The 25527-nt window shown below is 35.1% G+C and overlaps 1 protein-coding gene across 5 annotated transcripts in view; it reads left to right on the top strand.

Moving 5' to 3' along the window:
• Positions 1 to 25527, top strand: part of LOC136027443 (PEST proteolytic signal-containing nuclear protein-like) — a 31186-nt gene that overhangs the window by 4404 nt on the left and 1255 nt on the right. For 3 of the 5 annotated variants that reach the window (XM_065704750.1, XM_065704741.1, XM_065704757.1), the window contains exons 2-3: positions 6056 to 6297; positions 13108 to 13346. In XM_065704750.1, the coding sequence (XP_065560822.1) occupies positions 6056 to 6297; positions 13108 to 13332 (467 nt within the window). In that variant the 3' untranslated portion in view covers positions 13333 to 13346. Of the gene's footprint in view, positions 1 to 6044; positions 6298 to 13107; positions 13381 to 25527 lie in introns of all 5 variants that reach the window. The other 2 variants (XM_065704734.1, XM_065704726.1) reach the window with 2 other exon arrangements.

Raw genomic sequence — 25527 nt, forward strand, 5'->3', positions numbered from 1 at the left:
ATGTTTCACATCCATTTTTAAGCTGCTAAACAAATTTGATTGTCCTAAGATACATTCCCTCCGTGTTTACTTATCCTTTATCAGGCTGTTATTGGAATATGCATGTCTGGCAATTTGCAACTTTCAAGTGAACTTAGTGACAAAATTGAGTTGGTCCAAAAGCATTCACTCAGGATCATTTACAAAGAAGGCAAAATTCCATACTCCTTCCTCCTTAAAGCTGCACGCATTACCACCTTAAAAGAAAGGAGTGAAAAATTTTGCCTGCTTTTCACTAAATCAGTCATTTCCAATCACTGTACTGAGGACTTACTCCCTGATTTTCACAATCCCATTAGACTCCAACTCCCCCTCTCAGCCTCCTTAGCAATCCCAACTGACTCTCCAATCTGTGTTGTTACAGAGAGGTTTTGTAAAAGTTTTATCCCCTTTATTTTGGAACACCTTAATAATAATTTGTGATTATGTACTTGCCAAATTCCCTTTTCCTCTATTTCCGTTTTTATTTCCGATTTTTTTGTAATTTAATTGTCAAGTTTACTGATTTGCCATTTATCTTGTATTTTGCCTTGTTGATTTCTTTTTAATTTTAAATTTTTTACTTAATGTACTGATTTGAATTTTTTTTTTTAACTTTTATTGACATATAAATCAAATTCGGCTCTATAGAGCTTGTGATAGTCTTTTGAAAATAAATATTATCTTATCTTATCTATAACACACATATTTTTGAAGGTCATCAAAGGTCAGGGCCCTCTAGATAGAGAAGGAGTGGAGTTAGGTACTTCCAAATATCTTCCCAGGGCATACTTTAGCCTGTAGACCCATCCCTGAAAGTTTCATTTTCCTAATCTAACCCCTTTCTGAGATAGCAAGACATCAATCAACTAGAATTTTACCATTTTCAGTGATTGCTGTGTTTCAGATAATCAAAATGAAATTATAATGTAAAAAAAGTTCAAAAAAAGGATGAAAATGGGGCAAAACAAGGGGGTGTGACTGATTGATACTGGCTCCATATTATAAAGTAAGAATTTCTTCATTTTTTATGCTTTTGTTTATGAGGCAAAATTTTAGTTTTACTGCTTAGTTCTATCTTGGAAAGACAATCTAAATTGTGTCCTGGGAAGGTATTTTGATGTACCTACCTCCACTCCTTCTACTTCTAGAGGGTCCTTACCTTTGAAGACCCTGGAGTTTTTTTGTCTGATCTTTGGACTATTTTATACAAATGGCTATTTCAAAATTTTGATTAGATGCATTTGGAAAAATGGGATGGGGGCTAGTTGCCCTCCAATCCCTTTTGACTCTTCAATAGGGTACTAGAACTTCTAATTTCCAATCAAATGACCTTCCTCCAAAGTTTATACAACCACCCCTTCTATATGAAGTGTCTAAAGTAAAAAATAATAATCAATAAATTATAAAACATTGAATTCTTATGACTTTACTATAAGCAATGCAATATCAATTCAGTTTATTAACATCAAAATAAATGAACAACAATAACTCTCTACCCCTACAAGGCTCCTTGACCTGTTACATAGGGGTTAAAACAAAAATATTTACCAAATAAAGAGTCTCTTCTTAAAAAAAAAAAACAAGAAATCCAATTAAATAATTTTGTGTTATTTTTACTTACCACTTTGTCCTCGAAATTCAAATCCAAGTCCACACCATCTCCCACCATCACTAAATCACAACAATTAAAATTAAATAAATAAATGTGCTCCTAGCATCTAGGGATGTTGCCCTACCTTCATTATACATCATATTATTAAACATATAACAATATTAATTCAAACCAGTTCAAAAATAATTTTTTTCAAATTTATTCCCCATAATATTTATCAACCAAAAATATTTTTAGTTGGGTTTTAAAGGCATCAAACGAATGAATGCTATGGACATTATCAGTGAGACTGTTCCATACTTTACTACATGCTATTTGGGGACTAAAATCTGATCTGACAGTCTTAGTTTGAGGTAATAGTAGGTGGTCTTTATTGCGTAGATTATGAGAGCTCCTTGAATTAACTAAATCGGGAAAGAAAGAATTGAAATAGCAAGGCAGTTCACCATGAAGATAATTAAAAATCATTCAAGAGCAAGAGACAACATAGAGTGCATAAGTGTTCAAAAGCACTTTTTGATGTCCTTTATTAAATTCATTAACTAACTGGCAAGCCTTTTGATGAATTACTTTACTTGTATGGAGCAGAGACTGGAAAGTAGACATCCAAATCGAGTTGCAGTAAGTTAAATATGGCTGAATGAGTGAAAAATACAGGGTCCAAAGAATATATCCAGGATAAAATGTGTTTAAGTTTCCAAATAATCCCAAGATTACGTGATATTTTTGCTTGGACCATCTTGATGTGGTTTCTAAAAGAAAGATTCTTATCCAACAAAATTCCAAGGAAATGCTGTATCTTACGTTAGGTTGAGACAAGGGTCCTTTTGAGGTAGATATAGTTGATAAGGACGGGCATACCTTGCCAGTGTTCTAGAAAATATGAGAAAGTGTGATTTAGCAATATTTAAAGCAAGTCAGTTAGTATCAAACCAGTGGTAAGACTGCTCCATAAGCATGTAAAGTTTAACCTCCAAAGCTTTTTCTGTGTCTTCAGCACATAGGATATTGCTGTCATTAGCGAAGGCAACTAAACCTTCATGAGGGGATGGCAGAATATCAGAAGATACCACTGTGTTTTCCTTTTCGTGACATAGAGTACAACACGCAGAAGGAATCGCATTCTTTACCACTCTAAATAAATCGTTGATGTATATTAAAAAAGAGTAGGACCAAGAATTGATCCTCGTGGTACTCCATAGTCTACACCAATGGAGTTTAGTGAGTCAGGGTCCATGGAAATCATTCTATCATGTAAATAAGAATGGAACCATGATAGGGCTGAACCTTGTATTCCTATATGAGACAGTTTATCAAGAAGGATCTTATGAGTAAGACTATCAAAAGCTTTCTGCACATCAAGGAAAATAGCAGCTGGTATTTTTCCAGAATCTAATGCAGTATGAAGAAAACTGATGAGTGTAGTGTATGCTTGCTTTGTAGTGTGTTTCAATCGAAATCCAAACTGATGATTGTGCAAAAACTCCTTAGATTGTTAAAAAACCTGTGAGCCTGTTTTGAATTGACTTTTCAAATATTTTTGAAAATACTGAAAGAAGGGAAATTGGTTGGTAATTTGACGGGTCAGTTCTGTTCCGACCCTTAAATAGAGCTATCACTCTTGCAGTTTTTAGGGACCTAGGAAACTTTCCTTTTTCAAACGACATATTAATAAGCTTTGTTAAAGGGTCCAGAATTGAAGGGAAAATAGCTTGCACAGCTTTAATTGATATTTAGTCTGGGCCAGATGATGATGCACCTTTTAAACCTTGAATGTGTCTTGCCACCTCTGATTCCAATACAAGCTCTATAACAATAGGTTCAAGGCAAGGGGGTCCTATGAACTTGAGATGATGATCTTGTGCTTCCACCAAGTCCCTTGACAGTCTTTTCGCCAACTGAAGCAAAATATGATGCAAGGGAGTTCTTAATCTCACAAGGGCCCTCAATCAGTACCCCGTCAACATCAAGCTTCGTTGGAATTTCAGGACTATGAGATGATGGTCAAATGATGGAATTGATGACTTTCCAAGTTTTTCTTATGTCTGTTTTGGACTCCAGAAACTTTGACGCATAATATGGGCTTTTCGCTCTGTGAATCAGTGATTTGAATAAATTCTTATAAGTTTTGAATCCTTGTAGGTGATGAGCTGTAGGAGAACTTTTGTATCTTTTCCATAAGTAGAGTTTGCAGCTGGAACTTGTCAGAAGTCCTTCTGTCATCCAAGGGTTAAAGGGTTGATTTTTCTTTGAGGCTGATTAGAAGGTCTTCTGGTGCAGCATTTTATAAAACAAGCTTTTACTTTAGAGTAAAATTTGTCAAAATTAGAGTCCAAGTCATCTTTTTCATTTATAAATTCCCATGAACGTTATTACAGTTTAGTCTTTAAGGCTTCAAGATTCTTTTCCATAACAAAGTAAGGCAATGTTGAGGGGCTAGACTGTGGAGCCTGCATATTTGGCAACAGAAGATCTGATAAAACTGGGAAATGGTTAGATATATCACTAACAATAACAAAGCTATTCTGAAATGTCAGTGACGAAATTATATTATCAATCAGAGTTTCTGATTTCTCAGTAACCCTTGTGGGTATAGTGACTGATGGTAGTAGTCCAGATGCATCATATCGGATAAAAAGTCTGCAGGAAACGAACCCTCGTAGTCTAGGAGATTGACATTAAAATCACCCATGACAACCGTTTTGGATGGCTGGTTCTGTATAGCTTCAAGGATTTCACAAAGGATCTGTAGAAAAGGCAACGAAGAGCCACTAGGGGAACGATATACCTCTCCAATGATCAAAGTACCAGATTTACCAGGATTAATTTCAACAAAAAGTGATTTTAAAACTCCTTCAATGTTCTTAGAAAGATCGTGTTGGACCGTGTATGGAATCGCGTCAGAGATATACAGTGCCAATCCTCTTTTACTTAACTTTATCCTATGTATTTTTTCGGAGTTGTATCCAGGTAGTTCCAGTAATAAATCCATTCACTCTGTAACAAACGTTTCGCAAATACCTAAAACGTCAGGACGTGAAGAATCTTTGCATATAAGTTTTAGCTGATCCAGAGATGACAAAAGGCCTTGGATCTGTTGAGTCTGTAGACAATCAGATCGTTTTGAAACCTTACCCAGTGTTGAACTATATCTACAATTAACTAAATTATTAATCTCAGCATCACATTTATTCGATAGACTTCCTTCTGAACTATTTAATAATTCCAATAAATCTAGGATGCTTTTCTCAAGAACTTTAAGGTTAGAAATCATCTCGGCGGAATCCCTGTGGCCAGACTGAGAACAATTAATTAACATAACTTACCGGAAAGTGTGTGGGCATGGTATGGAACTGGACTTGCACTCCAGGGGCACGAAGCAGGCGAAAATGAAACCAATATCCCGACTGGCACTCGTGGTTCATTGAAAAAAAAATATTTGCCAGAAACTTTAAACTGCATTTTTTTGAACTAAAACTAATGCAAAAAACAGGGAGAACATGTGAAATGGGGGAACACTGTACTATAGAAGAAACAAAAGAAAAAACATATAAGAAACAAGGTGAAAGAAAAAACAAAAAAACGTATAGAGAAATTCAGCATTCTTAGTCATTTTCAATGAGACAGCGAGAAAAAGAATAATCATATGGCAATGAAGAATGAAAGAAAAAATGCATTGCTAGCAAGATCAGGTGGTAGTAACATCCTGTAGATATAACATTTGAATTAACACAGATATAAGTGTGGCTACCACCTCTCTAGACCTTCTAACAACATAAGTATCATTTCTACTTTACTGAACATAACACGTTTTAAGAATGGCTCTTTTATCATAAAAAAAAGAAAAATAGAAATTGGTAGACTTTACAGGAATTAACCTGTAGGGGCTTATGCAGACAAACATATTTTGGTGAGCTAGAGACAAACCATTTGTCTTCTATGAAGTTTTTTTGTACCCTGATTGGTTTCCAAGATATTCCAGATGTTTCTTCTCTGAAAGACAAGAGATTTTTCCTGTAGCAATCCTCCTGCAAACTGATAAAGTAGATTGCCACAAAGCAGGGCATTATTTTTCAAGCAAGGATTATCTTCTCCCCCACTATGTCCAGGTATTTAATTGTGTGAGTCTCTCCAAAGAGGGCTGACCAAGAGTCTGGCTCGATTCCAAGCACATTCATAGGGATAAGGTTTTAGTCTATGTCCCTCTTCAAGAAAAGCTTTTGGTTTTCACAACTTAGTTTTTTTTTTATTCCTATAATTTAAGTGTAGTTTGTCTATGTTGGGCCTTTTTTCAAATCATACCCTCCCCCTGAAAGTTCTGAGCACAACCTTCTGAATCTCCTCTAGGTTCCCCTAGTTTAAGAGATATTATTTTTGACTTTGTTTTATTTAACTTTATCTACGTTAATAGTGTCTCATCAGGGTCAGAAAGCCAGCAAACCCAGAAGAGAAGCTTGTCTGAGGGTGAGGAAGACACAAAAGAGACAGCAGATCCTGAAGATGCCGCTTTTAAGAAGCTAAGAACTACCACTATTGGGCTGGTAGAAGCCAAAATTCAAGAAGCCACATCTTCTGATAAAGACCATCAAAAGAACCAAAGTTTGAAGCAAACGATTGTTGTTGGTAAAAAATTGGGGCCTACTACCATAAAATTAGGAAGTGTTGTAAGTACATACTAACAGTATAATTACCTTTAATTCCTGGTTTTTCATGAATTTTAAGAATAGATATCATGAATTTTTCAAGGGAAGAAGGGGCTAAAAACATAGTTGTGTTTTTAAGTGTCAACTCTGAAATTTCCCTGGGAGCCCTTTACTTCAATTTGTGTGTGTGTGGGGGGGTGTAGGGATGATTTTGTTTTGACTTTATCTGAGTATTACATTGATTTTTCAGCTAGATGGTCCAGTTTATAGGATTGTATCTGTTTAAAATTGACAGTAGTTAAGGGTGTTAATACAATTGACAACAATTATTTTAAAAAAGCAAAGTTTTTCTGAGGGAAGTAAAGAATAAAGTTGAAACTTAAAGCAAACACAATTATAACTTCATAGCCTTTATAATATATATCAATAAAAATTGTCAAATAAACCAGCTGGTGGAATTTTCCATGTTTGTAGAACTATAGAAAACTAGCACTTTACAGAAAACACAAAACAATATAGGAGTTTTGGCATGGTAAAAGCAAACCATTTAAGGACACTTTTAACAGTATAAAAGTAAAACGTGTTTGGATTGTTGCTTAGTCTCTTTTTTGTTTAATTGGGCATCTGTTCTGCATAATGAGCTCACTCCAATGGTTGACTGCCGTTTTGGATTAGAAGGACATTTCATGATTGTTTTGTAGACAAGTTTGAAGCAAAGCAATCTTGATACTGTTAGGACCACAGACTTGCTTTAGAATTTGTATCATAAATTCAAATTCATAGAGAGAAATAACCAGATTTCCTGAGTTCATGCTTAGGTTCATTTGTTCTTTAACTTGATTAATACTAGGTGAAAACAAGATGTTACCAGTTAAATCAATCCATTATAATGGATTGATTTAATAAGACCTTTGTACTTATTAAAATAATATTTATTTTTATGCCTAAGTTTTAAAGATAGTTTTGATTATATACTGAAAGTTACTGATATCACAGCTCTTGTAGGACTCTGAAAAGCATTATAGATTAGTTTGTTATTTTGAGGCTGCATACTTAGTTTTGACTCCGAACTCATTATTCTTGTTTTTGTGCTTGGCAAATGTGTTTTCAATAAAGCACTAGTTTTTTTTAATCCTACAAACATAGAGAAATATCACCAGCTGGTTTATTTGCACTACTTTTACCAATGTATGTTAGATAGGCTATGAAGTAGTAACTTCTGTTTGTTTCAAGTTTCTGTTTCTGTTTGTTCAGAAAAATTGTTTTTTTTTTAAATTTATTTTTTCCTGTTTTCAATTTAAAAAAAAATCATATTGAAGACACGAAACTATGATTGAAAAAAAAACACCCTATACTAATACATGCAATACTAATACCATTTTGAACTATGATGAACAAAGTGGATATCTCAAAATTTTGGTCAAACGACTTTGGGGGAGGGGGTGCAGAAGGAGGGGGGCTGGCTGTCCTCCAATAATTTTGGTCCCTTGAAAAGAATGCTATCAATTTTAATTGCATTCAAATGAGCCATTAGACATCTTTCAATGATGTTGTGGTAACCTGCTAGCCATGGTAATGTTGTAGTAGCCTTCTGATGAGCAGATGATTTATGAAACTTACTAAGGGGAAGTATATGGGATGGATTCCAGTAAACCCCCAGTTAATGGTTTTGGACCATAATATTACAATGGAAGCGTTTTATATTTTAAGCTTTTCCACTTAAGAAGCACCCCGAAAGTGCTGTTTTTAGTATTATATGGCCCTTATGGATGGTAGAGTTGATAAAAGCATGTAGATGTCATCAATAGCTGTCAAATAACCCATTAACCATCTCTTTAAGAAATTCTGAAAGCCCACTAGTCCCAGCCTTTCCACTTTAAATATGGTATCGAAAGTGCCTTTTTTAGTGCCATTTGGTACTTGCAGATGTTGGAATTTATAGGAATAACGTAGGTATAATCAATAATTTTTATATGAGCTATTAAATATCTGTTGTAAGATGTTATGGTAGCCCACCCCTTAAAAATGGCTCAAAAGTGTCATTTTAGTGCCATATAGCACTTTCAGATGGTGGAATTTATAAAAAGCACATAGATATGAGAAATAGCTTTAAAATGATCCATTAAATATATCTGTACACTTCTGGTAACCTGCTAACCCTGGAAAAAAAAAGGAGACACATCAGTGCTACCAAAGAAAAAAAAAGTTATTTCCTTGCTGTTCAAGGTGGGAGACTGTAATTCCCCAATTCAAGGTTCTCAACCATCCTGATTCCAATAGTGAATTTTAGTTCCAATCTGACGCGATTTTCGAGGGGTTTCAGACCATTTTCGGAAATTACCGTACATTTCTTTTTGCAATAAACTTTTACTTTTAAGATGAAGCAAAATAATAGTTACTAATCCTGTATCAGTGTCAAATGGTGATTTTATTTGACGGCAGTTTTTTTTTTCAAAAAACATTTTTTTACTTTTTGTTACATTGGACTGTGGTTTGCTCTTTACTAGATTGCAGCTACTGCTGCAATTCAGTGTTGATTTTCATCAGCCATCCCTTCAGATATGATATGTAGCAAGCTTGTGTATCCAGGAAATGTAGATTCATAGTGAGAGGATAATGCAGGCTAATATTTAAATGTATTCAATCAACAGATTCTGCATTACACATTTTAATTGCTTGCCTTACAAGGCAAGTAGTGTACAAGTACAGTACTTTGGAAATAGTTTGTATTAACATCTTTATTGTAGTATGTTTTGTGTCGTGAGGTTAACCAGGTCAGTAACTGGTCCATGTTATTTCTTTCCATAAGACAACAACACATTTTCAGTAGGCACAAGAGGAATTGCTCATTCCTCTATCTGATGATGGAAAAGTCCAAAAATAGTACAGGGCTTGGAATTAGTCCCCTAACTCCCTTTTTTGGCTGAAGTCCCTTCCAAGTCCCTTTTTATGCAGAAAGTCCTTATTTGGGAGCAAGGTTTATTTGAAAATTGAAGCATATTATTTTTGACAGACCCTCTTTAGATTATATAGCTTCTCCACAATTCCGGTTATACTGGTCTCTTGGTTATGCTGTCACAGTCCAGAAAGAAGTGACAAAACAGTTTAAACTTCGTCTGTGGCCAAAGTATCTATTAACTGTTCTAAACATAGGAAGCGTATAACAGGACAAAATTGGACTATATTGTGGGTGGGATAGATAGATAAAATTATAGTACTGTTCAAGCATAGAGAGGAACATTGACCTATAGTGTGGGTGGGATGGATTGGTCAGATTGTGGCAACATTCAAGGATGGATAATTTCCTTTAGCTTCATAAAATGAACCATACCAGTATGAATTTGTTTGAATTGACTCGTATTCCAATGGTACAAATTATGTATTCTTTTCCCGATGTTAGTTAATAAACTAATAGCAGATTGAGTGAGGAGAGTACCATGAGTGGAATATTTAGATGGCAAAATTTTTAATGTTTTTTCTGCTGTGTTTGTGTTGAGTGTTGGTTGTGCTGTGTTTGTGTCGGTTGTGTTGAGTGAGAAGAGTACCATGAGTGGAATATTCAGATGGCAAAAATTTTAATGTTTTTCCTGCTGTGTTTGCATTGAGTGTTGGTTGTGTTGTGTTTGTGTTGTGTTTGTGTTGGTTGTGCTGAGTGAGAAGGGTACCATGAGTGGAATATTGAGATGGCAAATATTTTAATGTTTTTCCTGCTGTGTTTGTGTATGTTTTTCCTGCTGTGTTTGCATTGAGTGTTGGTTGTGTTGTGTTTGTGTTGGTTGTGCTGAGTGAGAAGGGTACCATGAGTGGAATATTGAGATGGCAAATATTTTAATGTTTTTCCTGCTGTGTTTGTGTTGACTGTTGGTTGTGTTGTGTTTGTGTCGGTTGTGTTGAATGAGAAGAGTACCATGAGTGGAATATTTAGATGGCAAAATTTTTAATGTTTTTCCTGCTGTGTTTGCATTGAGTGTTGGTTGTGTTGTGTTTGTGTTGGTTGTGCTGAGTGAGAAGGGTACCATGAGTGGAATATTGAGATGGCAAATATTTTAATGTTTTCCTGATGTGTTTGTGTTGAGTGTTGGTTTTGTCGCATTGTGTTTGTGTTGGTTATGTTGAGTGAGAAAAGTACAATGAGTGGAATATTCAGATGGCGAAAATTTTAATGTATTTCCTGCTGTGTTTGAACCTACTTCAAACACAGGAGTGGCAGAAAGATAAACAAATGGCTTCGGATTGGCAATGATGAGTTTCTTTTTACTGTAAAATATGCACGAACAATCTCAGCTGCCGCAAATATTTTACACTGTGAATCAGCATGCTTTGTTGGACGAGCACAAGAAACAGGTTGCAATCCATGTCAATTAGTGACAGTTATGATTGTGTGGATCTGTTAGGCAACAGTCCTAACGCAAAGAAACATCAGCTAGCAATGGAAGTAAGGTTTTTGAGCTGTTTTGTGACAAAGATGCTGCATACACAGCAGAAATCGTATGGCTACTCAAGCCCTTACAAGCTTCTATGTCTGCAGCTTCATGTGATGAAACCATTGATGTCTTTGAAGCTATATTCTTTGGTAAGCTACCAGCCGGGATTTTGAAGAGTATAAATAAAGGTATGTACGTGATAACTGATGACAAAAAACAGAAGATTTGAGAGAAATAATGCTACAATGCATGCTGAGAGAAACAATAATTTCATTCAGTACGTTTCAACAAGGGGGCTGACGTTGGTGTTCCTGCTGTTTGCTGAGCGATTGATCAGTGGCTGGTACTCTTGCAGTATTTTTTTCGTTACGTGCCATCAAAGGAATATTTAAAGAATAAGGCGTCATCAGTGAAGTGGGTCAAGACAGTAACTTACCTAAAAAGGAAAAATATGCTTGCAGAACTCAGAATCGTGTATTTATCATCTGAGCTTTTTGCAAAATTCACAGCAGCGTTTCTTAAAAAGGTAAAAAGATTTTACCAATCCTAAAGTATTTCAAAGACGCAATCTGGTTTATAACCCCATTGGACATATCTAATTCCTTGACCCATAGAAAATAATAAAGTTAGACTTAGCCCTGTTAATCCTTAGTTTATTTATCCTCAGCCGTGCTGCAATTTTATTAGCTGATTCCTTCATGGAAATCTGCAGCAGCTCTGCTGTCTTAGCTGTGCGAATCGCTGTTGTGTCATCAGCAAAAAGTGAAAATGTTTAAAGTTCTTTATTATTCTTTAACTATATATATTTAAAATTATTCACATAACATCCCGGCAGGGAGACTGGCTCGAAAGCCGGGCGACAATACAAACAGTATAAACAAACAAACCCAGAAGAAACTGATGTCGTCACATTCTCACTCTATCTCACACCAAAAAATAAATTCAAAAAAACATTTATTAAAGTTATTGTTTTTGTTTATCCGATAGCTGAAGGGCTGGGAGCTACTCACAAATTAATATTTACTTATTAGCAGAGCTTTGATTTTAGTTTTTGGATTTTAGAGCTTTGATTTAGTTTTGATTTTTGATTTTAGAGCTCTGATTTACCATTAGTTCATTTATTCTTTAGCAAAAATTGTGTAGACAATTTGGTAGATCATTGATAAACATCAAAAAATAATATAGGATCAAAAACTGAATCTTGCGGAACACCTATTTCAATACTCTTTTTTTCTGAAGAAGAATCATTTAGTTAGACATACTGTTAAAGATTTTCGCCTTGAACCATATACCTCACGTTTCTGAAGTAGAAGTTTATGATCCACAGTGTCGAAAGCTTTCATCAGGTCTAAAAATTCAGCACCTACTTTAAGACCTTTATCTAATACATCATTAATAATAGTTGTCAAATCACCTGTTCCATTGTCCTTTTTCTAGGGAATCCAAATTTTGTCTCTACCAGTAAATTATGATCCTCCAAAAAACTCATCATTCTAACACTAGAACACTTCTCTGAAACATGGGAAATGATGAGTAAAACAGATATCAGTCTATAGTTTCTTTGGTCAAGGGTTTTGTGTATATTGAACCCTCCCTGTTTCCCTACTAACACACGAGACAAAGTAATTTTTTCTTTACTAAAAAAAAAATTGAATTTATTTTTAAATGTAAAATAAACATTTGACTTTCATTTCTGATTTCAAAGATAAATTTCAAAATTTTTGTCATCATTTTCTCTGGATGCTTCTGTTGTAATATTATTCCTTTTTTATTTTCTTTCAACATGTGCAGTCTAACTTCAAAAGCTGTGTTTATGACAGAGCTAAGTGAGCAAACCATTGGAAATCAGTGAATTTTTTAGTCAAATATTTTTTATTACCATCCCTCGTCCGAGGGAAAACAGGAATAAAAAGAAACAGATAAATTATTCGAAAAATGTTGGACAATGTAGAGAAAATCTTGATATTTTGATGGATGTAGAGGAGGCAGAGACCCAGATGAATGCTTTTATGCTAAGATTAAGACTCTTATTAATAGCAACAATGTTAATATCAGCAGGGAAGTAGGACAAATGCAAAAGTCAAAAATTTACAGTGTACAAAAAGCCTGCTTGGAAGTCTTTCTATTTGCAATCATTTTCAACCTCATTGTAATGCTAAAACAATTTTGATATTTTTTTTCTTAGTATTATAATGAAATACTAGATGATTTAAATCTTTTCCCCGGAGCTCAACTATAGTTCGGGTTTTTCTGATATGGTTTGTGATAAACGAATCAAGATCAAGTGAAATTCACGTTGAGAAAACAGAGGCGTTGTTGTTTAAACTGAATATTTTTGCTATTAGGCTGCTAAACCGGTTATTGGTTCGAAGGCTTTGTTGTTTAAACTGAATATTTTTGTTATTAGGCTAAACCAGTTATTGGTCCAAAGAAGCCACCGATGCCAATTAAGTCTGTATTTAATGATGATTCCGATGAAGAAGAAGAAATGCCAGCAGAAGCGCGCATGAGGATGCGAAATATTGGTCGTGATACACCAACGTCATCTGGACCAAATTCTTTCGGAAAAACAAAGCAAGGTTTTGTCAACACGAGGGCGTTAACTTCAAAGAAACTTTCTGGAGAAGGCTGAATATAATTTTAAAGGTTAATACTTCTCTTTACTGATGTGCAATTTCAGGTATGGTGATTTAAAAGGTGTTCCAGGCAGTTTGTTGACGTTTTGTACTCTGTCAGTTTATTAATCTGCTATCCCGTATTTTAGTTGACTCTAAAGAGGCTTAGTTCTGTTGTTGCATTTGTCCACTTTTATTATTCCTAGACATAGTTATAATATCAAACTTTTGATATCAAAATAGTTGTCCCATGTCCCTGTAGCGTAAATAATCAATAAAAAAACTCAATAATATAACAGTCAAAAACTTTACCGTAACTATAGCCTCCAGTTTTGTTCGATTATCTTGTCATATTTATATTTTGTAATGTAACGCCTTATACATTACTGTAGCTTTTTTACCGAAAAAAAAAAATGAAAACTATCTGAATTGATGTGAATTTTGTTTAAAGGGTCTTGGTATAATAACTAAGAGTGAATATGATTATTCACTTCGATTATGTTTGAACAAAGAGCAGGTAACAGGATCTTCAATTAACATGGCAACTTCTAAAATGGCCATTTTTGCAAAAAATTGCAATCTCCACATGGCAATTTTCCTAAAGTTCAAAACACTTATGTTTCACAAAGAAAAGTCACTGATCAGAAATTGTGACACGTTTTATTCATAGTTGTCCTAGGAAGTGGGATAGGACCACATTTTTCGTATAGCTTATTGTTTCAAATGCGGGCAGTCAGGTGGGTTAGTTCAGTCTTTTGTTCAACGTAATTGAAAGGACCGGAAATTATGTCTTCGAGATGACCCAGCTCTCAGGGCAAGGTAACTTATGCCCAGCGGGCATATAAGGTATATATAGAAAGGGCGATCGTATAAACTTTGGAGGGAGCTCATTGGATTGGTAATCGGAAGTTTTAGTGCCCTTTTTGAGATTCAGAGCAATCTGAGGGTGGATAAACCAAACCCCTGAAGACCTCGTATTTCCTATAATGCATCTGATAGAAATTTTGAGATGGCCATTTGCTGTCATAAACAATTTTCAGCTGAAAATTGCAAGGGCTTTTGGCCCTTTTCTTAGTGAAAAGTGACTGGACGGCAACCTAACCTAACCCAAAAGAAACTGTAGATAATTCCTCTGGAAAACATCTACCAAATTCTCCTCCGTCTTTCGTTTACGCCCGCGTTTCTGAACAATACTTGACCATTGTTATCAGTATAGCTTCCAGTATTCTAATCTTCGCAGACGAATCTTCCTATTCTTCCAAACTTTTTCAACTGTGAAAAACACCCTGAGCCTTGTGTATTCTATTTTTAACGTCAGCGTTGCATAAACTTTTAATATTTAATAATAATACTACCTAGGAAACTGAAGCTATCCAATTTATCGATCTTCTCTTTACTCAACATAACCGCTTCACCTTCATTTATTCTCAGTCTCAGGAACTTATTCAAAAAAGTTTGTTCTAATGAGCAGTAAGTAAGGAGTGACTCTGCTCAATAATAATCGGAACTCCAAAAAACAGAATTTTGATATCAATAGATGAGTCAAAAGAATTAGCTTCTTGTGCAGATTCCAAATTTATAAGATTCATTAATACTGTTACCGATCAAAAAATACAGGTCTAAGAAAATTTACCTGATTTTCTAAAAAGGGGAATCCCCTCCCCCTTAAAGAAGTCAAGGAATCTTAATAAAAATCGCACCATGAAATTCAACATGTCAAGAAGGCTCAGTCTAGCCGAAGTTAAAAGGTCTTGTACCCTTTTTAAGTGATCAATGAGATTGAGGGGCTACTAGCCCCCCTCTCAGGCCCCTTTTTTGCCCAAAGTCGTTGAATAAAAGTTTTTAGATAGTAATTTAGTTAGAATAGTTGAAAAGTCCAATAACTATGCCTTTTGCGTATGACCCCCCCAGCCCCTGGGCAAAAGGCTGCAAGCTACGAAATTTATCCATAGTTGACGTATAGCATTTGTAATTGGGAAATGTAAGGATATTTTTCCCGGAGAGGGGGGGATTTTCTGCTTCGGTGGGGATTTTCCACAGTGAGAATTTTCCTTGGGTAGGGAAGTTTCTGGGGGGGGGGTGAAATCAATTTTACATGTGGAGATGTCTCAAGGGAATTCTACGGGGAAATTTTCAGCGGGGTTGGAATTTTCTGTAGGATTTTTTCATGAGAGAGGGAAATTTTCTGCAGGAGAAATTCTCCATTGTGAAATTATTTCATGGGGAGGCGGATTTCTAGGGGAAAATTTGGAGGGGAGGATGTTTCTAGGGAAAAATTTGCACAGAGGAGAATTTCTAGGGTAAAAATTGGACGGACGGGGGGGGGGATTTCTGGCTTGATTTGAAAAACGATCAGAAATGGAAGTTTTTTAATTGAAACTAAGAAGAACTATCGAGAAGAAATTGTCAACAAGAAATTTTCTGGGAGGAATTTTCAGGAAGGATGGAATTGACCGGGTGATTTTACGCGGGAGGAACTTTCCGTGGTGGGGAGGGGGAGGATTCTCATGGGGGGAGCGGGATTTGCAGGCATGCTTTGAGAAACAAGCAGAAATTAAATATATAAAAAAATCAACTGAAATTATGGAGCAACATTAAAACTTAAAGCGAACGGAAAATATTCTGTATATGATGGGTGCTCCCCCCTCATGTATAGAATAATTTCTGTTCGTTTTGAGTTTTAATGTTGCTCCTTAATTTCAGTAAAAAGAAGATGTTTTCTTTTGTTATTTTTAACACAAATCTTCAGACCCATTCTTGCGCCCTGGAAAAAAAGTATAGGTAACTTCTAAGAGTCCAAACTGGCGCTAATGTCTACAATCAAAAACTGTTAGTGCCATCTACCATTTGGCGAAATTTGGCAATTTTTTCAGTGTGTCAACAAGGATAATTAATTTAATTATTGTAATTGGCAAAATTAGCGTAGTAATTAGTGCCTGATCTCAGTTCCTGACATAAAAACTATTACAGAACTTTAAAAAATCCCCATTGTCGCCATACACTAGATGGCGCTAATAGTTCTTTTTGTCGACATTAGCCCCAGTTTCCACTCTTATATGTTACCCATATTCTTTGCCCTGAACTCTCAAAGCCTCGAAAAATACATTGATTTTGCTACTTCATCTAGTAGACTCAAATCATAGGCATAATCTAATCCTGTGAGAGTTTTAATTTCCGATTTGATTCCATACTCTCCCTCAGCCTTTTCTGCGTTCCTTGGAACAGAGTCCTTCAAAATGATCCATATAAACGGGGTAGAACGCGACAGCGTTTTAACTCCCAATAAAACGTTATTCTTTTGCACTAATCACATAACACTAGTCTTTTTATTGGATTTATATGATATACCTTTATATATACCTTATGATATACCTTTACTAAAGCTCTTCGGCTGAATCAAACGCTCGTCCAAAATCTCTAAAGCTATGGACTAAAGAGGTCTGATGACTCAGACACTTCTCGATTATTGATTTAAGAGTAAAAGTTTGGTCGACACATCCTCGCTCCTAACTAAAACCATACTGTTCGTCTCTTAAAACTTTATCTACGGTATTTCAAGTCTGAAAAGTATCCTCATACTAAGTAATTTGTTTCCTATGGGAACCAAGCTACCTCCCTCAATAATTACCTCACTCACTCTTATCACCTTTCTTGTAGAGGGGTTTAATTTAAAGTTTTTTCTAAAATCACTAGGCACTTCCTGTTTTCAAAAATCATATTCATAATTTTCAGTAATTCGTCTCTAACTTCACAACCACCATATTTGAAAGGTTCATTTACCACACTGTCAGCACCTGGGCCTTGTTATGTTTTAATGATTTAGTACCGTCTCAAATCCTTTTGCGCAAAATGAATGTTCCCTCTTCCAAAGAGTCGAAAACTCTTTTATTCTTTTCTATATAATTTCGTCTTGTAACTTTTCTTTCATCTACTACTTCATTGACTATTTTCCATCCATCTTCTATACTGTCAAATTTAGACTCTCTAGTTTAATTTTCAACGGTTGCTGGAAAGTTTCTCAAATTCTCGTCACAAGTCTACCAATGCCATACCCTTCCTGTATTTCAGCTTCAAATTAACCCTGCAGAATACTAAGGGATTGTCGTTACTTTGAGGTCAATAACGGCACTCCTATACAAGTGCCTCGAATACCCTCTTGTATGGATCCTGCCTATCTTCGGTTTACATTAACCTAATCAATAAGGTTTCCTTTAACTTGATCACGGCTTAGAAAAGTCTCAATATGCTCTAATCATCTCTCTTTAACTCTTTAGGCCATCTCCAGGCCTTTACTGTATTTTTTTTCTCCTATTTCATGAGAAACATATTTCACTAGTCTAAAGTCTATATTTTGTAATTACAAATTTAATAACGTAGCCCTTATTACTTTATAATACATGAAAATAGGTTACAACCAATTAGGCTACCTTTAATTAAAATCAGCATTTATGTAAATTGAGAAACTAAGCTTGTTTTGAATTTTTCTATGCATGTTGGGTAACCCTGCATTGTGACTGGGGCTAGTAGTTTTGGACTCGTATTGAGCCCTTGTTAAATAGCCAAAGTTCCTTGTACTTTTTTACTGAACTTTCATGGATCTAAGAGACTCTTTGACATTAATTAGCCTTTAAATGTTCAAAATCTACTCCCTTGCATCATTTTGAGTTTATTGTTTATTGTTTACATATGTCCGATCTTCGAGGAGGGGGAGGGTGAGTATTTTTCCTTGGATAAAGGTTCAATGTTGGAGATAAGTTAATTTTGAATCAATTATTCTTCTGTTTTTCAACGATTTTCTCGCGTAGCTTATATAGGTAGCCCCATCTCTCCCCGTGAATTCGTACAGGATTGCTCACGTTAGGAAATTTTGAATCTTGATTATATTTTTTCGTAACAAATGTACTGAACATGTAAAAAACAGATGAAATTCTGAACAGGTGAAAATGTAGTTTCATATGTAAAAGTAATGCGAATAAATGTAAAAACATGAGTATTGCGGTGGATACCCATGGTGTATGCCTGTCTTGTCTTGGCTCTCCTTTCTCCCCTCTTTTTTTCCTTAGTGAATCAATTTTAGCCTTGCTTTCACCCTTAAAGGACTAAAACTTCAGAAAATCTTTTTTTTATGCAGATTCGTTTCCAAAGTTTGTGGTCTGTTTCTTAATTGTGGCTTACATTTCACGCCTTCTTAGTTCAACATTTTAATGCTTCTTCCACTTTAAGTCCGTTTGTAGTCCATTTCCAAAATTTTCACGTCCTTTCCGAAGTTTGTAATTCATTTCCAGAGTTTGTAGTCCGTTTTCGAGGCTGGTAGCGTGTTTCAAATGTGTGTAGTCCGTTTCCAAAGTTTACGATGCAATTCTAAAGTTTGTAGTCCGTTTCCAAAGCTTATAGTGCGATTCCAAAATTTGTAGTCTGTTTCCAAAGATTGTAGTCTGTTTCCAAAGTTTGCAGTCCGTTTCCAAAGTTTGCACTCCCGTTCAAAAGTTTGTAGTCTAATTCTAAAGTTTGCAGTCTGTTTCCAAAATTTGCAGCCCATTAAAAAAATTTTTAGTCCATTTCAAAATTTGAATTCCGTTTCAAAAGTTTGTAGTTGAAAAAATTGTTTCAAAAATGTGTCGTTTTCATAGTTTATAGTCCGATTCCAAAGTTTCTAGTCACTTTTCAGGGATCATAAAGGTTCTCGAAGAACTCTTATGCGAATACTAATGTAAAGAGTAGGGGTTTAAGAAGGGAGTAGTAGTCTGCATCTCATTAAAGAGCCTTGGACTTGTAAGCTCCAGGGGGAATTATAGTAAAAAAAAAAAATGTTTAGACTAAATAAAAACAAAATAGTTTTGCTCTCTTTATCTCCTCCCACTAAACACAAAATTTTAATTCCCTCCCCTCAGCTCTATGAAAGATTCAGTTCGATCTCCCAACCGTTTCTGGATTATCGCAGATATGCTATTTTGATTACCTGCATGCATAGGTGTATAGTGTATTATGATTTAACTCACTACTTCACCGTGAATAGATTCTGCTGGGGCTTATGGCGCAAAAACTGTTAGTCGGGCCCAAGACGAATTTTTGACAATTTCGTCTCCTCTTAAACACGAAATTTGAAATCTCCTTGCCCCCTCCCCTCCAATACTTTGGAAGTTTCATATCGTACCCCACAAACCATTCTCGGGACATTCCAATGTGCTATTTTAATAATCTAGATATATATCTTTTTTTCGTCTTACCTCTGTCCCCTCCCCCAAAATGTTCCGAATTTGTGTAGATATTTTTTTTTTGGTAACCTTGGTTAAGTATAGTCTGTCGATTTACATCGCTACTCCACCGTGAATACGTTCGTCCTGCAAGGACTTATAAGGCCGGAAACTTTTGTTGGATTAGAGTCAAAATTTAATGAGCTCCTCCCCCAACCAAAAATTGGAAGCCTGTTTTACAAAAACATATTTGTGAATAACGGTTAACTTGAAATCATTTCCTTTGGGGCTGAAGAGTCATGTTGACCCTGAAGTCAAATTTTTAGGCCGTTCGATTTTTACCCAATGGGGAATCTCAAAGGTTTGTCTCGATACTATGGTTGAGGCTGGTTGCCATCCAATCAAAATCACCGTGGGCCAAAGAGGTACAAAAACTTTGAATTTCCGATTGAATGCGCCCCATCCATGCGATGTGATCGGGAGGGGGTGTGAACATTATAATAATGCATGGGAGGTATACGTATGACTCTTTCTCATCACATAACCAAGTCAAGTTCAATTTTACTATATTACTTAGCTCCAATCTTTTAATATTTGTGAAATTTTACTTGTTTATTTTCCGCCGAAAAACTGTTCCAACGAATTGCTTCAAGCCTTATTTTCACTTTCCTTTAAAAATATGAATATTTCAAGTACGCCTTCAGATTACGGACATGTGAAAATATATATTCTTTTTTGGTACAGAACCAATAGCTCATAGAAGTTTTTGATGGTACAACATCTTTCATCGATCATTCTGAAGTATCTATATATAGACTGAATTACCCGCCGCGGTATCTATTTTCCATAAATTTTTATTCATTTGTTTCGCCGTTAAAACTGTTCCTCCAATTTGCTTTAAATCTTATCTTCCGTTTCCCTTGGAAATGTGAATATGTCATTAACGCCTTCTGGGTACGGGCATCTGAAAATATAGTTTTTCCTTGGTTCTTGCTCTAGCACCGCATAGAAATTTTCTAGGGTCTAGAGATTTAAGTTGTTGTGGTTTTACAGCCATGTGTTCCTTTTTTACGTGTCAAGAAAGGTTTTTTCTTGGGGGAGGGGGCTCAGAGAAATTATTATTGTACCTTAATCTTGACCTGAACGAAGACGCTACGACCAAAGACAAATTTTCTGATAAGCCAATCAGCTCTCTGTGACTAGGAGAAACGGAATAAATGACTGCCTTCAAGCATGTAAACGTTAAGCCCCTCCTTTAAGAATCTTGATTTTCTTATCGTCCTGTACTTTTCCTATAATGATTTTATTCTGTTATTTAACAACCGCTGCCGCACCGCCGAAATAATCTCCTGTGTATGCGCATTGGTTCCCAAAAATTTGCCCAAATTTTACCCAAAATTGTGTTCAATTGGCTGTTCTACTAGAAAATGCGACAGGGGGCACTTAGCCAAGTCCTTTAGTGAATGAAAATATAGAGAGAGAAACGGGTATAATGTTTCGACAGATCAGTGGAACAAAACAGAAAAAAACAACAAACTTTAAATAATGTAATCTGAATATTTAGACTCCGCATCCGGAGCCCCTATCAACAGGAAAAAATTAGTAAAACTAAATTGAACACAGCATATAAAAATAATATTTTACTATTGGAAATTATTAAAATGTGAGTTTTATTTATTTGTTTTTGTTTGTCCTTTATATGTTGTTAAATTTGGCTTAAGTCCTTTTTTCAGTTAAAAATTCAGTTAAGTCCTTTAAATAAAGTAGTTTTTTAATAGTTTTTGAAAAGGATGAGATTTTGAATTAATAGACATAATTTAGTTAATCTAAAAACACTCAGCAAATGAACAATGAAAGCCAAACTGCCTTTAACAAAAACAGTTAGATGTAATCGGTTCATAAATAGTAGAAAAAACAATAGTTTTTCTGGTGTACGTGATTCATACCGTCCTTCAGCCATATAAGGAATGCAATAAAATGGCAAAAGGCGAAGCTCTCTGGAATTATGTACTGGCAAAAACTTTTAATTTAATGATGACCGTACTTGCTAATATTTTACCTATGACAATCCAATAAATGTCAATCCTCTACTTAGGAATGAGTATCTAATAGCATTATTTATGCTAGTTTTTTATAGTTTTGGCAACTATTGAAGGGAGCGAGCGTTAAGTCCTTTTCAATTTGTGACTTCCACCTTTCTTCCTGACATGTACTTTGAGGGACAATTGAGAGATTATCAATGTAATGTTTGCTTCATTTCTCTGATGTTTTTTATTTGGTTATTCTTAAATGATGAAATTGATTAAACGATAGCGTAAATCTCACCTTTTGAATTTTTGAACTCCTTTGTTCGAAGGAAAGGTATTCTATTGTATTTATTGAAAGTTCGCTGAATATCAAATATGAATTTTAAAGCCGATCCAACCAGATCCGTACGCAGAAATTTATCTTGGCGAAGGGGTTGCGGCGCAGCTTTAGAAACAAAATATATGCAAATTATATGGAAAATACAAGAAATTTTAATTGTAAAAACTGAACTTGGAAATGGGCCTGTATCTCTTCACTACCCTTTTAATCCCTCTACGCATGTTCATTAAAAAAATTACTATTGGCAGATTGCAATTCTCTTATGTGGGTTTCGACCATAGCGATCCCAATGACACAGCTTTCATTTTGATCCGACATAATTTTCAAGGGCTTTACCAAGGGCCTATCCCACATTATTTTTCGAGGGCAGGGGGGTGGGACTACATACGATCTCGAAAAACGCCTAAAAATTTTGTATATGCATTTATTTTTACGTTTTTACGAATCCAAATTTTGAGGGGGGGGGTGGTGGTCAAATCCAGTAATCCCTCCTGGATAAAGCCGGGGGCCTATTTTTTGAAATTCCTGTTATCATTTCTGATTCAGTTTCAAAAGGCCATTCTTCCTCACTTGACATTTTTTGCAAATGACCTCTTTTAAATTTTTGGTTATTGTGGGCTAGAGTTCGATCTTTACTAGGTTGCACCTGCTACTGCAACCATGATCCTAAATAGATAAAAAAATAGTCATTTCTTGTGTGATATGCGCTTACTATCTCTTGATGACATCAGTATCACTTATGGTTCATTTGGAGCACTTCCCTTGCCTCATTCTTCGCCATCATTAGCAATTACATGACTTCAACAATAAAGATGTACCCTTTGTTGCTAATAACCTGAGCAATATTTTTTTTTCGTTAATGGAAACTATATTACATAGTTTTACATATAAATGCATTTTATCATGTTAATTAATGGTAAACCAGCGATTATTATGCTGCTAGTAACTATACTACTATGTGAATGAATTTAGATAGTAGTGCTGTAACGGACTGTAGTCAGTTAAATTGGTGTCGCCATTGAAATAGAAAGCGAATAGAGAAAAGGTGAGTGCTTTTCATGACTTCAAACTTGTCAGTCAACGTTGAATCTTCAAATCCAAAATAAGCGATTGGCCATATAATCAGTTGTTGTGCTTCAAGCTCAAGCTGGGAACGTTGTCATAAATTATATCGTAAAATTTAAAAGTGGTTAGATAATAATAGAATTGCTAAGTATGAGAATATTTACTAATATATAAAAATAATAACCATCAAGAGATGATGCTCATGATTTCATTTATGTCTATGATGAAAACGAGTGGGTACGACAAGAGTTTAACAATAGGAAAATAAAATATGATCATTACAATGGATAGTGAAATAAGAACACTTATTGGCTTAACATGTAAATTTTGCAAAAAGTAATTGCTTATTCAGTCAAGTCAATCATTGGTTTCAAATAGTTGTATTGATTCGATGGTTTTATTATTTTAGTATCAAGAGAAAATTGTATTCTCTACTTCTAATTTTTTTGTAAACTGAAGCTGAAATTTAGCCTTTGTGTTAACTTTATACCTTGAATGGTTTACCTTACATTTAAGTGCAAACATTTCAATGCACTAGTAATTGTTCCTACTAACAACTCCCTGTAGCACCAAGCCGCCTGAGGCCAAAAGGTCTTCGCACGCTCCACTTCCACCCAAACTGATTCAAGACTTCAATCTTTACCCCCTCTAAGGAAAGGCTAATTTCCCTTAAACAATTTCTTATGACCTTTTCTAACCGTGTTCGAAGACGATAGCTTCTGTTCGTTTGAGTCCAGATGGATTGCAAAGAAGTCAATCTGGGAATCTGTCCCCCTTCATCGGCAAAACGTGTCGAGCCATCCTGAACTTTCTTTCATTATAATCCTAGAAATTAGGATCGAACTATATTTTCTGTGCACTTTATTGTTTGATATAAGGTCAGTCAAGAGTCATTAAACAAATCCTCTGGAAAATATTCAACAAATCTTCCTCGGCCTTTCGAGGCGCCTACGTTTCAGAACCAAACTTTGCCATTGTCAAAATCGTACCTTTTCCAATATTATAATCTTGGTTTGCAAACTTTTCTTCCTATTCTTCTGAATTTTTTAAATGTTTAAGAACACCCTGCGTCATTGCTATTCTAGTTTTTACACCTATACTGTATCCACATTCTTGACTAATAATTCTACCCGGGTAGAACCCGATCGGTTTTCCCGATCGAACTTGATCGATTTTCTTATTACCTAACATCGCCTTTTCACCTTCATTTAATCCTAGTCCAAGCTACTTACTCCCTTAACATTAATTTTCAGAACCTATTCTTGTACCTTGAACTATCAAAACCATCAAAAATTCATTCATTTACTAACATTTTCGATCTAGGATGCCTAAATCGTCAGTATATCCAAAGTCTAGGAGATATCTTCAGATTTGACTCCATGTTCTCTAATGCCTTTACTGTGTTCTTTAAGATAAACTGTATCAAAATAATACACATAGACGAGGATAGGATGTAACCCATCTTAACCACAGCAATATTATTCTCGTATATAGCAATAATCACTTTAATACACATATCTGGCTTACAATACAAGGATAGGACCTTCACTACAGCTTTTCTATCAACTGAATCAAATGACTTCATAATCTATAAAACCGAGGACTGTAGGGGCCTGATGATTCTGACGCTTCTTAGGTCTTATCTACTACAATGTTAAAACGATACCTTACTATTAAGTCGACTGGCTACATTTTTCGGATCTTCTGAGATTGTATCCGTGGTCTCCTTTTCATATCTTCTGATTATATACTTTAATGCTTTCTCTGATGCCCTTACTTACCCATTCTTCTCATAAAGGGTAATTAACTTCGAAGACCACACTGCCTTTTCATGACGAAAATATAGCAGTTCAAAATAGGGATGAAACCTTTTAATCGACAGCGAAACAAATATAAAATTCTAACTGAATATTTCGGACACATATACATTGTCCACCATCAGCAGCGTGCTGTATATGTGTCCGAAATATTCAGTTAAAATTTTACATTTGTTTCACTGTCGATTAAAAGGTTTCATCCCTATTTTGAACTGTTATATTTTCATAAGGGGTAAATTTTTTATTTAATGAAATAAGAAGCTTAAGTGAAAAGTTCGCAGAAAACGAGCGAAATAAATACCGTCATGGAGCTTTAGGAGGTGTAACTTTACCTATTGCTGTGGCAGAAGTCAGCACTGTCATTACCTGGCAGTAAACTGAGAAAAGAAAAAATGATTAGGAGAATAAAATAATGTAAGAATATAAACCGAATATTCTCTTACCAAATGGGAGTTGAAAAGAAATTCGTATATTCTTAAATAGCTAAAAATATACGCTATGCATTGATATGGCTATCGTTAAATTATTCAAGATTAAACACTACAAAATTTTAGCTAGTTGACTTACTAACAAGACCACCTTTTTGAAAGATCCGTTTTTATATATATCTATCACTTCGGTGTTTCACCTATGTTTGTATTTCAATAGAATTTTTTTTCTTCTGATCCCGAAAATATAAATTTTATTACTTGCTCCTTATTATGTAAAGCAGGATTTTAATAAGAAATAAGCTGCCAAATATACAAGAAAACACTTTGAAAAACACTTT

This window comes from Artemia franciscana, chromosome 1 (genome assembly GCF_032884065.1).
Source record: "Artemia franciscana chromosome 1, ASM3288406v1, whole genome shotgun sequence".
Taxonomy (NCBI): domain Eukaryota; kingdom Metazoa; phylum Arthropoda; class Branchiopoda; order Anostraca; family Artemiidae; genus Artemia; species Artemia franciscana.